Raw genomic sequence first — 14921 nt, forward strand, 5'->3', positions numbered from 1 at the left:
AAAGCATCCACCCCCTCTGTGAGCTGGCAAATCCCTCCCTGAGCTCCGGCCCACGCTCGGCGAAGGAAAGAGCAGGAAAGGGGCTGGGAGCTGTCGTAAGGAGGGTGTTCGGTGTAGGAAACCTGCTCTTACACCTGCAAACAGCCCCCCCCCGGCACTGAGGCTGAGAACTGTGCCCAGCTCATCACACTTAAGGGCCTCATAACTGAGAGCTCTGTGCTTCGTTACTGCATGAGCCTAAAGGCAGCAGAGGAGATATGAGGGGTGTGGGATGGGGAAAGGAGATCATTGGTTTTCAAGAGTCTTCCCTCGTTGGTGGGTCTGGAGCAGTAAAACCACCCAGCGAGGCCAAGCAGGTCCACAGGCACCCAGCTGCATGCCCAGGCCAGGGCAACCACTGTGTCGCAGCACTAAGGAGCTGCTGTCCCTGTAACAGAGTCAGATGGCAACTGGCCTCCAGCCCCGGAGCTGGCACCTCTGAGTCACTCTGATACGGGCAATAAATCTCTGTCTGATGAAGAAATGCCAGCACAACCCTGCCGGCATTCCCAAGTGGAGTCAGGACAAGCTCCCAGGCCATGGAAGTGAAAGCATCAGGCTGACTCCCCATCACATTGCACTGTGGGAGATCCCAAACCTCCATGGGATCGTTCACCCCAGCAGCACTGGGCACCATCCCTGGCACCATCGGGTTCCCAGCAGGAAAAGGGCTTGGAGTAGGTAGGGAGGCCAGAGCAGGGCTCAGGCAGGGCTGCTGGATGTTTGGGACCACTTGTTCCCTCTGGTGCAGGGTGAAGCCACCTCTCATTCCCTGTGTCCAGCCATGCCCCATATCCTTCCCCAAGCTCCCCACCAGGATGCTCAGCCCCTTTGCAGGGATGCTTATCTCCCTCGTTCCCGGTGTCCCCGGGACCCCTGTATCCGGGTCCCTCCCAGGCTCCCCCTGCCTGGTTCTCCTGGCTCCCCGTGCCCGGTGCTCCCGATCTCCCCATTCCCAGTTCTCTCGGATGCCCCATGCCCGCTTCCTCCCAGCACCCTCGTACCCAGGGGTGCTCCCATTCCCGGTGCCTCCGGGACCGCCATGCCCGGGGGCTCTCGGTGCCCGGCGCTCCCGGGACCCCATCAGAGCCCTGGGCGGTCTCCCGGTGCCCGGCCGGTGCCAGGTGCTGCCCGGCTCCCCCCGCTCCTCCTCTCCTCTCCTCTCCGCCCCGTCCCGTCCCTCCTCCCCCGGGAAAGCGAAAGCGCGGCGGGCGGAAGCCGAGCCCTCCCCGCCGGGCCGCGCTGCTCCGCACCGGGGCCACACCGCGGCCGCACCGGGGCCACACCGGGGCCGCGGCCACCATGGCTTCCATCGGCAACTTCTTCCGACGGAGCCTGCGGCGCTCCGGCCGCAGAGGTGAGGGTCGGGAGGGGACGCCGGGGACCGCAGCCGGGCTCCGGGAGGTGCCGGTGCCGGTACCGGTGTTCGTGGCGGTGCCGGAGCCCGGCTGCCGGCGGAGCGGGGACTTCCCCGGGGCACATCGGGTGCGACCGACGGTACCCGGAGACCGGCACCGGTTCGGTCCTGCCCGTGCACGCTCACTCTGCGGAGCGCGGCTCGGGCCGCCCGCCCCGGAGCTTGCTCCATCCCCAGGGGCTTAGCCCAGTGCGCCCCATAGCCCAGGAGCTGCCCCCATCCCCTGGGACCCCCAGGTGGGGTTCCCCGCTCCCAGAGCCAGCCCCACCGGGTCCCTATCACCACATCCCCCCAGAGCTTTCCCAGCCGAGTGCCAGGACGTGCCGGAGGACAGAGAGCACCCGCGGGCACACGGTGCCCCACGACGGGTCAGTGCTGCGAGGCTTTCAGAGGACAGCCCAGGAATCGGCCCTTTGGGATTTGGGAGCTTTCCCGAGCTACCGGATGGGACAACCTGAGAGTTGGGGCGCTCTCCCCTTTTCGGGTCCGTTCAGTGCTGGCTGCCTCTCGCTCTGGGTGCCGGAGAGGCTTTTCCGAGCTCAGCAAAGAAGGGTTGAGAAGGAAAAGCCATTTCCTCCGTGCTGGGGCAGGGTGGGTGCTGCAAGCACGGGCAGCAGAGTCCTTGTCGTTCCCCCCCCCAACCCATCGTGCCTGACCGGGTTGTGCCACATCGGAGCACAGCCCTCGATAAGCACCCCCGGCTCTGGCTGAGGAAGCTGCTTAAGCAGCAGGATGTCTTTTAACACCACCAGCCCCGGTGCCATCGGGGGCATGCTGGGACCTCTGATGCTGCATTAAACCCATCTGCATGGCCCCCCAGAGCGCCCCTTCTAGCCCAGGGATGGGGGTTGTGGGTTTGGAGGGTTCAGGCTCTGCCTGTGAGGGCTTTGCAGCCAGATCCCACCACACTCTGGGCATGTCCCACCACAGTGGATGTGCTTTGGACAGGCCCATGGGTCACCCTGTGAGAGGCAGACCTGCACCCGCTGTCACCAACCGCTCCGGAGCAGCTCTTTGGAAACCCTATGGATGAGATGCACTTGAGAGTGCCTCCTGTATTCCTTGGAATGCGGGACGGGACTGGATAGGCAGCATTTAACCAGACTTTCACCTTTCCCTGACAATCTCCCACGGGAAAACAGCTGATGCCGGTGTCCAGCAAGGATGGGGAACATCAGCAGCCCTCCTCACTGCGCAGCCTGGTTCCCTTCAGTCCCACCAGCAGCAGCCTCCTGCCCCAGCCCTGTAGGGAGGTTGGATTGGAGCCGCTGCTGGAGCATTCCAAGGAGGAGCTGGAGAAGCAAAGAGCATCCTATCAACCCTTGGTGATCCCCACCAAGGACAAACCAGAGGTGTCCACAGTGGGGTCTCATACTCAGGATGCTCCTGCTGCAAGGGGATCTCTTTGGGATGGCTCTCACCTTGCCAAGAGGAAGAACTTGGCATGCAGAGATGGAGCAGCCTCAGGGTAGATGCAGGGGTGGCTTCGTGCGTGTCCCCATCCCGACATCCTGTGATGGGACGGTGAGTGTCACCTTGGATGAGCTTTCTGCTCCCATCGGCTCCTGCTGACCTGGAGCAAAGGCTGGAAGGGTGATTCCAGGAGAAAGGAGGTGGCTGCAGAGCTGGAGGGATGCACAGACGGGTGTCATGCACCAGGGAGGAGGAGGATGGACGATGACTCTGGCATGCAGGGATAAATGGCAGGAGTCAGATGTCCCATCCAGCCACACGTTTGTGTTCCTGCCTGTTCTAGGAGCAGCTCCAGCTTTTCTGTTCCAGCTCCCATTGTTGACAGAGCGGGGACCAAGCCCGGGACAGTTTTGATGCCAGGAACGGGCGATTCAAGGTCACAAGCAGCTGCTGGGAGAGGGAAGGGCTGTGCCATGGCCTGGCTGCAGCCTCACATCAGCCTTTAGCTCAGCTCCTTCCCGGCCCCACCATCATCATCCATTGGAGATGTCAGCCCGGGCTCTTTGCCTTGTTTTTCAGGCTGTGGCAGCTGATGCTTTCCCAGGGAATCGCTTTGCTTTGGGAGCTGTGGTTTAGGGAAAACCCTCAAGGAGCTCATTTACAATGAGCAGCTCCCAGGACTGAAGACACGCGGCAGGGAGAGGTTGGGATTCATTTTACTGGAGCCTTTGGAGGTGCTCAAACGAGACCCACACTGGTTGCTTGCTGGGGTTGGTTTTCCCTAAGGGAATAACATTACCAGCTGGGAAATCCTTCCCACACCTCTGCTCTGCCCCATCCCACCTCTGGCTCTGCTCTGGGATGGAGCAAAGGAGGGCTGGGGGCAGCGGATGCCGCTTTGGTTTCCCCCCAAGGCCCCATAAAAGCCATTGCTCTTTTCCTACCCGTGTCCAGGCAAAGAGGAGGCTCCTGGTGCAGAGAACCCCTCGCGGGTGCCGCAGGGGAAGGCCGGGGAGCGGAGCCCTCTCCTCTATTCTGCTGGCCAGTTCTTCTTCGAGTACCTGGTGGTGGTGTCCCTGAGGAAGGTGCTGGATGGACGTTACGAGCCCAAGATAACCTACCAGTTCCCAAAGGTGCGCGGTCCAGCCTTCCCAGGGGGATGAGCTTTCCAGACTCAGAGGAAAAGGGGGCTCTGCTCCATCGCAAGAGCCAGGGGAGGAGAACAGAGAAGGAGCTCATGGCCTTGAGCTGTGGCCCCAAACCCCAGGGCTTTGCCTGCCTGGTCCAAGCCCAGGGTCCCGAACCCCAGGGCAATAATCCCAGGGATGCTCCATGAATTCCTGTCCCAGGAGGGGGGGAAATCTCACCTTGGGGAGGTGGCACAGGAGGAGAACCCTGTTTGGAGAGTGGCCCCTGGGTGCCTCTGCTGTGTCCCGTAATCCATGGGGGAAGAGGCAGAAGCTGGAGAGATGCACAGGGATGTGCAGCATCTTCTGCTTCGGTTTGAGCTAGGGTTTGCTTTGCAATACACCTACCCCGTGCCCCGGGACCGTGGGCACCCTCCATCACCCTGACTCTGAGCATCGCTTCATTCCAGCGTGAGAACTTGCTGAAGGGCCAGAAGGAGGAGGAGGAGCGTCTCCTGCAGGCCATCCCCCTCTTCTGCTTCCCCGATGGCAACAACTGGGCCCCTGTCACCGAGTTCACCAGGTACCAACCCCATTGCGGGCTCTGGGCTGGGGGAGCCATCCTATCCCTTCCCTTCCCATTCCATTCCATTCAATCCCATCCCTTCCCATCCCATTCCTTCCCTTCCCATCCCATTGCATCCCATCCCATCCCACCCCAACTCATCCCATTCCTTCCCTTCCCATCGCATCCCATCCTATCCCTTCCCATCCCTTCCTATCCCATTCCATCCCATCACATCCCTTCCCACCCCATCCCTTCGCACCCCATTCCATCCCATCCCTTCCCATTCCATCCCATCCCTTCCCATCCTTTCCTATTCCATCCCATTCTATCCCATCCCATTCCTTCCCATTCCGTCCCATCCCTTCCCATCCTTTCCCATTCCGTCCCATTCTATCCCATCCCATTCCATCCCACCCCAACTCATTCCATTCCATCCTTTCCTATCCCATTCCTTCTCTTCCCATCCCATCCCTTCCTATCCCATTACTTCCCTTCCCATCCCTTCCCATTCCATCCCTTCCCTTCCCATTCCTTTGCATCCCTTTGCATCCCATTCCATCCCATCGCATCCCTTCCCATCCCATCCCACCCCACCCCATCCCCATGTGTTGTCTCTCCTTGCAGTGAGACATTTTCCTTCGTCCTCACCAACGTGGATGGCAGCAGAAAGATCGGCTACTGCAGGCGGCTGCTGGTGAGCACCTCCCTGCACAGGCGCCCATTGCTGGGTCAGTGGTGGCCGGGTCACCCGTGCCCACGGTGGGACACGATGCTTCTGCCGTACCCAAAGCCTAGGGAGGTGCCTTAGGAAGCCGCTTGCCTTGACAGAGGTGGTGACAAGCATCGGGATGGGGATGTGCACCCAGATGCCCTCAACCCTGTTTCAAAGGTTGCTTCTGAGCTGCTGGATTTGGCCAGCTCAGGGGCTGCAAGGGGTGATGGAGATGTTCTTTGGCTGCTCATCGATGCACAGCCTGCTTAAACACGGACATAAAGCCACAGGGCCATCCATCCACCACGGCTTGGTGACCTGCTGGATGCCACCACCCTTCATTCCCTCCTGAAACTTCCCACTTGTGCACCCAGGGCTGAGCTCTGCCTGGTCTGAAGCGGATGCCCTGAAGGCTGAAAGCTCAGAGGGTGAATAGACCCAGGAGAGTCCAGTTGGAAAGGGGAAAAGAAGCCTGGGCCCTCATCCCGATGGTCCCTAATTCAGCAGGAGGCAGGATTAGCCCCAAGGATGCCTCAGAGGATGCGTGGTGGAGTTTGGGAATATCCCAACGTGATTAATGGCGTTGGCATCTGAATTCCCAAGCACCCTCTGCTTTCCAGCCCCAACAGCATCCATGAACCCCAGCTCTGAAACTCCCCCAGCGAGTGACTGGGTATTCTGGGGAGGGGGTGTCTGGGTGAGCGTGGAGGCGGTGCAGTGGGGCTGGCTGATCCCCAAACCCCTTCTCCCATCCTTTTTCCAGCCATCGGGCCGTGGCGTCCGCCTCCCTGAGGTCTTCTGCATCATCAGCTGCCTGGGCTGCTTTGGGCTCTTCTCCAAGGTAGGGATGCGGTGGTGCCGTGGGGCACGGTGCCGGCCCCAGCAGCCTCTCTGTTGCCTGCCAGGGTTTCAGGGGTCGCTTTCCCCCCCCGCTCCCTCTGCAGATCCTGGATGAGGTGGAGAAGAGGCGGCAGATCTCCATGGCAGTGATTTACCCCTTCATGCAGGGCCTGCGGGAATCGCCCTTCCCAGCTCCAGGGAAAACCGTCACCATCAAAAGCTTCATCCCCGAGGCAGGCACAGAGGTTGGTGGGGGGCCCTGGGCTGCTCCCACATAGGGAGCGCCCTCCACACCCATAGAACCCATGGGTGCAGTGGGGCAGGCTGGGGGCCTCATGGCCTGGGAATACGGGTGCCGCATCCCTCCTGGGCCAGGAGGAGAGCAGCAAGCAGGGAGGATGAGGATGGAGCCCACCTAGAGGTGATGCTGCCCCATCTCTGCAGCTGCATCAGCCTTGAGCTGGAGCTGCCAGACCCCATTTAACACGTGGGTGCTTGCACAGCCTTTACGTGTGGTGCTTCGTGCTGGGGCTGCATCCTGCTCATGAGCCCATGGTTGTAGCTCTGGGTGCAGCAGGGAGGGTTGTTGGGGGGCAGGGGGTCTGTGTGGGATGTCCCAGGCTGCAGCTTCTGGGGCAGCAGCACAAGAGGGACGTGGAGCTGTTGGAGCAAGGCCAGAGGAGGCCATGGAGATGCTGCGAGGGCTGGAGCAGCTCTGCTCTGGAGCCAGGCTGAGAGAGCTGGGCTGGGGCAGCCTGGAGAAGAGAAGGCTCCTGAAGGGGAGACCTGAGAGCAGCTCCAGTGCCTGAAGGGGCTGCAGGAAAGCTGGAGAGGGGCTTGGGACAAGGGATGTAGGGACAGGCCAAGGGGAATGGCTTGAACCTGCCAGAGGGGAGACTGAGATGAGCTCTTAGGCAGAAGCTCTTCCCTGTGAGGGTGCTGAGGCGCTGGCACAGGGTGCCCAGAGAAGCTGTGGCTGCCCCATCCCTGGCAGTGTTCAAGGCCAGGTTGGACACAGGGGCTTGGAGCAAGCTGCTCTATGGAAGGGGTCCCTGCCCGTGGCAGGGGTTGGAGCTGGAGGAGCTGATGCACCAAGCCCAGCCTTTACCTGCGCTAAGCACAACCAAGCACGGTGCCTGTGAGGCTCCTCTCACCCCCACACAGCCCAGGCTCGTGCAGGCAGAGCCTTTCCTTGGGGCAAAACTGGGGTGGAAAAACCAAGAAGGATCTGCCCTGGCACCGGCAACGCAACCTCGGTGCTGAGCACCCAGGGATGCATCCTGCCGGGGGGGGGTCCGAGAGCCAGGTCCCTCCTGTGCAGGGCAATGGGGCGGCTGGGTATCAAACTGCAGGAGGTTTCTGCCTGCCGGAAGGCTTGTGCAAGGGCTCTGCAGGTTGCTCAATGCTCTGGCCAAGGGCCCAGCAGGGAGGATGGGTAAGGAAGTTCTTCGAAAGAGCTGGGCTCTGGGGCTCCAGGCAGGGGCTGAGCGGGTGGAGGAGATCAGGGAAAGGGTTGGGAATGTTCAGGATTGGGGCTGGAAAGGGGCTGGGGAGCCCGGCCAAGCCCTGTGCTGGGAGCTGCTGCCCGGCACACGGAGCACAGGGATTTCCCCCCTCTGAAGCCAGGGAAGAGGGGCCAGGGCTGTGTCATGATGCTCCTGTTAACCCTTCAGTGGTCACCAGCTCGGGGCTGCCTGCAGCAGGGCAGAGCTTCCACCTGGGTTTGGGAGACCAACCAACCATCCACCTGGCAATGGCCATCACATCATGCACCTTGGGGCCACCCTAGCCAGGAATCAGTGATTCTGGCCCCAGGGAGGCTTCTGAGGAAGCTTTGCTGGCTTTATAGCCCTACCTAGAAGCTGCTGCTACCAATGAGCTGTCAGGCACTGAGATGGGGGCACGTCCCTGCCCACCTCCTCCCAGGGACTTGGGAAAAGAGGCATTTTGGTTAAAAACCCAGTGCCCAAATAACCGAATCCCACAGTGCCGCTGGCTCCCTGCAGCCCCAGTGCTGCACAGCCTAAATCCCCAGGCAGGACAAGGACAAGATGAGGTTTGGTCCTTGCAGAGGGATGCAGTGCTCAAGGGCAGGTTGGACGCAGGGGTTTGGAGCAAGCTGCTCTAGTGGAAGGTGTCCCTGACCATGGTAAGGGGTTGGAGCTGGGTGAGCTTTAAGGTCCCTTCAACCCAAACCCCTCTGTGGGTCTACGATTCCAAGCTGCTTCAAGCTCTGGGTCATTGATGGCTCCTGCATCACCTCGGGAGGCCAGGGGAGAGCTGCACCTCCTAAGCCAGGGTTTGGTGGCTCTCCCTTGGCAGCTCATTGAGCTCACCCGGCCTGTGGATGCCCACCTGGAGCACGTGGAGTTTCAGGCTCTGCTCCAGCAGCTCAGCCCCCAGCTCATCCTGCACATCTTTGCCTCGGCCGTGCTGGAGCGACGGCTCATCTTCCTGGCGCAGGAGCTCAGGTGAGCCTGACCTGGTGGGTAAAAGCCCATAAAAGCTCATTCAGACCCTTGGAGGAGGGAAGGACGCAGCTGAGCTTGGGCTGGGATCTTCCCTCCAAAGTGCTGAAATCCCCTTTCCTCTCGTGATGCCACCACGACGGCTCCTCGCCCCGCAGCGTCCTCTCGCAGTGCATCCACGCCGTGGCCGCTCTCCTCTACCCCTTCACCTGGGCTCACACCTACATCCCCGTGGTACCCGAGTGCCTGCTCGACACCGTCTGCTGCCCCACGCCCTTCATGGTCGGCATCCAGATGCGGCACCTGGAGCGGGTCCTGGACCAGCCGATGGAGGAGGTATTTCATCCCGGCAGGGGAGCACATCCGGATGGGTACTCAGTGACTCTGGGGCTGGGGTGGCTCCAGGCCTGGAGGCTTTGCTTGTGCCCTTTTCCCATCCCTGGAAGCTGGAGATTGGGGCTTCTTGCATGTCCCCTCCTGTTGGCAGTGTCTCCACATCCCCCTTGGCACTGTCGGACACCTCAGGACCTACAACCCTGACCCCGGGTGTCAGGGAGCTGCTGCTGGCATCAGAGGCACTGATCCCACCCTCATGGGCTGCAGACACACTGCCCTGAGCCCAAAACATGTGGGAGGAAGCCCAGATGCCTTGGTAGGGCTAAACCTGGTCCTCTCTGCTCTCTTCTAGGCTCTGATCATTGACCTCTGTGAAGGGAAGATCCTCCGGGCGGTAGGTACCCCCCGTGCAGGGCTTGGGGCTGGGGTGGGCTCTAGGAAGGGCCCCTTTCCCCCTCTGTACCAGCTTCCCAGCAGCTTTCACATTCTGGTGGGCAGAGACGTCTCAGTGTCACCCATGCAGGGGGAATGTCCCATGAAGGGATGTCTATGGCCACTGCATCCAACTTGCGTGGTCCACGTGTTGGACATCCCACTCCCAGCATCACCCTGCAGTGATAATCACCTAACTGGGCGACCACTGCCTGTGCCCATCTCAGCCAGGTTCCCACCAGTACCACCTTCTTCATGGTGCCCTTGCCTTCCAGGTTGGCGATGAGGAGGAGATCTTGCCCATCAAGCTGCAGAATGAGATGCTGACGTCTCTGAGCAGGCACAACAACAACAACAACGTGCACAGTAAGGATGCTTCTTTCTGTACAGTAAAACACACACAAGCTGCTCTCTGCAGATGGCCAGAGTCCTCAGTGAAACTATATCCCTAAAGGGATGTGTCTGGGATGTTTCTGCCCCAATTTGCACCTAAATGCAGCCACAGGAGGGAAATCCCTCGGCATTTGCCCTGTCCTGCAGAACACGAGAGCAGGAACACCTAATTCTGCTGATAAAAACCAGCTTTTGCCAATATTTGGCCTGCAAAGATGCTGCCACCCTGGAAAGCAAAGAGCAAAGAGGCAGTGCTCCCTTAGCAAAAGGTCTCAGCTTGGCTTAGTGGCAGAGGGAGGTTTGAAGCAAATCATTCCTTGGGATGCAAGCACAAGGGGTTAAAATGAGACCGTTCTTTGTGCGTTCAGAGGTCCCATCCCCACCTCTCGTGCTCCGCGTCCCCTTCCAGCACCCGAGCAGGTGAACACGCTCGTCTCCGAGGCCTTCGTGCACTTCTTTGTGCGGACAGTGGGCCACTACGCCTCGCACATCAAGTGGAGCAAAAGCGGAGCAGGAACCTTCCAGGAGCGAGCCTTCTGCAAGGCCGTGGCCTCCAGGAGCAGCCGCAAGTTCGTGAAGAAGTTTGTGAAGACCAACATGTTCTCCCTGTTTATTGAGGAAGCAGAAAAGAGCAGGATCCCCCAGGAAGGTAACGGCCCCGTCCCTCCCCTCGCGGGGTGGGTGAGCTCTGCAAGGCTTGGTTAAGGGAAAGAGATGCTCCATGCACCGAGAGGGATGCAGCTGGAGGCTGAGGGGGCCCAGGGCAGCGAGCAGCGCCCGTTTGCTTCAACACCTGCGTTTCTCTGAAGCAATGAAACCCACCCCTGGGCTCGTGCCAGCTCTCGTTGCTTGCCTGGGATGGGGCAGGCTTCCCCAGAGCGCAGTGTTTCGGCAACCGTGCCAGTAGCAACACAAAGATTTGGCTTGGACGCAGGCAGCAGCTGGGAGCTGGCTCCTGATGGTGCTGCCTGTGAGCCCTGACTCATCTCTGCACAGCCAGGCTGGACCTTTCCCCTCTCCCGGGCATTTACAGGGCACTGGGCAGAGCTGAGCCTGCTCCCAGCCCGGGATGAGGGCAAATGGGAGACAGCAGGTGAGGAAGCCACCCAAAACACCACCAGTGGCCAGAGACATCCTGGCATTACTTTGGGTTGAGGCCGTTTCCTCTTGTCCCATCCCTTGTTCCTTGGGAGCAGAGCCCAGCCCCTCCTGGCTCCATCCTCCTCTCAGGCACTTGTAGGCAGCCATCAGGTCCCCCCTGAGCCTTCTCTTCTCCAGCCTGAACCCCCCAGGTCCCTCAGCCCTTCCCCATCACACTTGTGCTCCAGGCCCTGCACCAGCTCCATTCGCTTCTCTGGCCCCGCTCCAGCACCTCAATGTCTCTCTTGTAGTGAGGGGCCCAGAGCTGAACACAGGATTCGAGGTGCAGCCTCACCAGTGCCCAGCGCAGGGGCACAATCCCTGCCCTGACCCTGCTGCCGATCCAGGGCAGGATGCTGGGGGCTTCCTGGCTGCCTGGGAGGACATGGATCTGGGTCTGCCTGGAGTTGGGAAAGACGAATGGCCCAATCCCAGCTTTCTCATCTTATTCCCAGTCTATGTCACCTTTTTGGCAACTACCCTAGGAACAGGGTCTCCAATTTTCTCTCTTCCTTGGTGGCTGGAGAGGAACCACAAGAACTGAACAGGAGTGAACATACGGGTTAAAACCTTAGCCTAACCCAGCATTATAAAGCCCATTTTGGGTAGGTGGGAGGGACGGGGTGGAACTGCAACACCCAGGATTTCCCAGGGCTCCTCACCTGGCTGCAGCTGTCCATCACCCAGCAGAGTTTGGCTCCCGCATTCCCAGCACTCTGCAGCCCAACACTTGCCTCTCCCTGACGACCTCTCCTCATCCACAGCGTATTTCCAGCGGAAAATAACAGAGTACCGGGAACAGAAGAAGCACCGAAGGGATTCCTGAAGCCCGGCCTGGAGCAGGGTCACTGCCAGCAGCACCACACAGCACGGACTCTGCCCCATCCAAGGGCAGAGCACCCCTGCCTCTGCTGGACGTGTCCACCAGTTCCTACCCATCTGTGACTCACGAGATGTCTGGGCAGCACCAAACACCAGTTCCCAGCTTTTCCCTTTTTCCTCAGGGCACCATGGCACTGGAAAACTCTGTTTGCACAGAGCTAGCAAGCGGGCTGTGCTCTCTCCTCTGCTCTCACTAGCACCAGGCACAAACTGCAGCTCACAGTGCCCAGCCCTGGGCAGAGACTTGGACCCACCAGGACCTCAGGCAGCACTGAGGGAAGTTGGGGAGCTGGCTGCAGGACAACAAAGGCTGTAGAGTAGTTGTTAGAGAAGATGAGTAGAAATAGTGTTATTTCCCATGCAAGCAAAGCTAGGGTTTGCAAATCAGTAACATCCTATGGGACAAGCTTCCAAGGTTTCTATTATTAACAAGTGTTTCATTGGATTTTCTATCAAGATATACTCATTGTTAAATAGCAGCAGGAACTGTTATGGTGGGTTGTAGTGGTTTCCTCTACAGCAGCTGCCTGGGACCACTTAGAGCCCAGTTTAGCTCTTTATAGAAACAAAAAGAGTCTTTTCCAGCAGGTTATTTATTTGTGCTATAAGCAAACTGTGAAGGCCACTGGGCTGTGTTTTGTAGTAGAGGGAAATGGCTGATCAACAGCTTCGAGTGGGGAGGAAGTATTTGTTAAATCCAGCAGTAAAACACATCAACATCCTCCTTGTCTCTGGTTTTGATGTCAACTTCTTTTAAACCCCCGCAGTTCATTGAAGCCCTGACTCCGAAACGATGCCTGCAGCTGAGTTGAAGCTGAACTCTGGTTCTCCCCCTTTCCTAATGCACTCGTACAGGGAATAAATATTGCAGCAGGGGAAGCTGGGTTTCCTTCCCAGGCAAACCAGGGCCAGATACTTGCCCCAGCAAGGGCTGGGGTTCCTGATCAGCAAGTTTCAAGGGTTGGTCTGAACACTGAAAAGAAGCTTGATATTATCATTACTCACCTCACTGGTGCAAACTGGCAAGAGCTTTAGTGTCCTTCCTTTGATGCCAGAGGATGACAGGCTGCCTATTGCAAGAAGTGTGCACTTCCCTGTGATCAGTCAAGAAGACACCGTGCTGAAGGGGCAGATGCTGAATAAAATACCGTATTTCCTTCCTTTGAGCACAGCCTGCCTCCCTCAAACCTCCTGCAGGGAGATGGTCTTTGCTGCTAGAGACACCTGGGGACACTCAGCTGCTGTTTGCCAGGAGCAGGACCACGTCCAGGGCTCAGGTCACGCTGCAGCACATCAGAACTCACAGCATATTTCCCTCCTGCAAAGCTTTGTCTACCACTTGATCTGCATCTACAAGAGTCAGTAAAACAGTGCCAAGAAATGCTTCCCTGGACTGGAAAGTGCTCATTTATTCTCCTAAATCATTAACATAGCTCCCAGCATAGCACTGGCCGACTCACACTCATGCAAACAACTCCTGGGCATGGACTGGGAGTCAGCACAGGAATGCGTCCTGATCTGTGGTTCAATTCCTGCTACGCAGCTGCCCTGCTTGGAAGATAAGGTTCATGTTTTGGCATGTATCACCCTCTGCCAGTTGCCTTGGTGCCAGCAAATAGCCCTGGGCATATTGAATCCACCAGAGCCAATGCAGTCAGTATTGCTAAATGCCATCAGATTGTGCTGGTACCAACAATAGACACATCTCCTACCTCAGATCACTTCCCACCTGGCTCTAACCTCAGAACAGGGCTGCAGTCTTCACCTCCTGCTCTCTGATGATTAAACGTCTCTGCAATGCCATTCCAAACACAAAGAGGGGGGCACAGCAGCACTGGATGTACCTGGTGCATGCAGGGTAGGAAGGAAAGAAGCCACAAACACTTGTAGGAAACAAGACTGACATTCAAATGAAACAGAAACAGGCCCTGAGGCGTCTTGAGCTGCCTCTCTCCTGCATCAAACTGCTTGCCAAAGCAAGGAGCTTCCTTTACCAAGTTCTTGCAAGAGGCAACACTCCAACCCCAAGCAGCAATTTGCAGCTTGCCTTTAGAGAGTTTCAGGGGGAAGCCTGCTTTCACAGCAGACAGGTTGCGTTTGCACTGAAGGGAGGGCACCCAGACACAGGGCTTCCGGGAAGCTCGACAGGCTCTTGCAGAAGCTCCTCCTTCCAAGCGTCTTCTGAAGGCAACAGAAAGTGAAAAAGCATGGCAAAAAGTCAGGCTGAGCCCACAAAACCTCTGTTCCCCTTCTCGACACCTCAGGCAACCTCAGCTCTCCAAGTCTATCGAAGACAACCTATGATCACAAACAAGACAGCATGGTAATGCTCAAGCACCAGGGGTAAAGTTCATTTCTGCCATTATTTATTATAGGTATTGTATAAATGCCTCTACCCACAGCAGTAACTATTCCCTGATAGCACTGACACTTCATGAGGATAGAAACAGGGAGTTTTTCCTGGCTGGCTCCAACGCAAGAGGCCATTCAAACATCCAGGTAGCAAAAAGCTCAGGGAAAGGTACCCGATTGCATTGCCTTAACATCAACAGGCTTGGGCTTAGACACGTTTGGGAACACAGGTTTCCTTCTGGATAACCCTATGAAGACTTCAGTTCTTCACCAAGTATTTCTGAGCCATCATTTGGAGCAGCTTCATCTTAAAACCTTTGAGACAAAGAGTATGGCTCTCCTTGTCTGCATCCCTAGAAAGCACTCCCACTCCAGGGAGTTCTGTACCCACTTCATGCTGATGAAGAGACACAAGTGGTTTGTGGGAGGGGAGACAGGCCCTCAGCACCTTAAAATCCTGCCAGGTTTTTTGCCTTGTAGAATTCATCTTGCTCACTGCTTGGAGGGCAGCAGCAGAGGTTGGAGTATCCAGATCAAGCCTTCACCCAGCTGAATGCAGTTCAAGCTAAATAAAGCACTCATCTGAATGCCAGGTCTATTTGAAGCTGTGATAGTGGAGAGGCAGCTGCCACCTTAGGGAAAGCATCTCCACTGTGCACCACGGCACTTGGACCATCAGAGCTCCAGGACACTTCAGAGCTGCGCCCCAGCTATGTGGTGAGGATGCAGGAACCAAACTCTTGCAGGGAGCCCTTGGGGACCCCCAATACAAACCCATAGGGTCAGGTCCCCCAAAGAGTCC

The 14921-nt window shown here is 58.0% G+C and overlaps 2 protein-coding genes across 2 annotated transcripts in view; both read left to right on the forward strand.

Annotated features, from left to right (window-relative positions):
* TMEM167B (transmembrane protein 167B) overlaps positions 1 to 14921 on the forward strand; it is a 154832-nt gene that overhangs the window by 594 nt on the left and 139317 nt on the right. The window lies entirely within an intron of this gene.
* Positions 1293 to 12495, forward strand: DENND2D (DENN domain containing 2D). Its single transcript, XM_061442805.1, has 12 exons — positions 1293 to 1396; positions 3824 to 4002; positions 4467 to 4579; positions 5189 to 5258; positions 6040 to 6117; positions 6221 to 6361; positions 8439 to 8587; positions 8743 to 8920; positions 9273 to 9314; positions 9628 to 9718; positions 10155 to 10394; positions 11650 to 12495. The coding sequence occupies exons 1-12, from the start codon at positions 1342 to 1344 to the stop codon at positions 11709 to 11711; spliced, it is 1398 nt and encodes a 465-aa protein (XP_061298789.1). The 5' UTR covers positions 1293 to 1341; the 3' UTR covers positions 11712 to 12495.

This window comes from Pezoporus flaviventris, unplaced genomic scaffold (genome assembly GCF_033815535.1).
Source record: "Pezoporus flaviventris isolate CSIRO_AGI_PZ_B2104156 unplaced genomic scaffold, CSIRO_AGI_Pfla_v1 ptg000253l, whole genome shotgun sequence".
In the NCBI taxonomy this organism is placed as follows: domain Eukaryota; kingdom Metazoa; phylum Chordata; class Aves; order Psittaciformes; family Psittacidae; genus Pezoporus; species Pezoporus flaviventris.

Bases quoted from the DNA above. Each gene is read 5' to 3' on its own strand.
- DENND2D (XM_061442805.1), top strand. From the start codon at position 1,342: ATGGCTTCCATCGGCAACTTCTTCCGACGGAGCCTGCGGCGCTCCGGC. The intron at 8,588-8,742 runs GTGAGCCTGACC...CTCGCCCCGCAG, and splicing joins TTCCTGGCGCAGGAGCTCAG to CGTCCTCTCGCAGTGCATCC. The intron at 8,921-9,272 runs GTATTTCATCCC...GCTCTCTTCTAG, and splicing joins TGGACCAGCCGATGGAGGAG to GCTCTGATCATTGACCTCTG.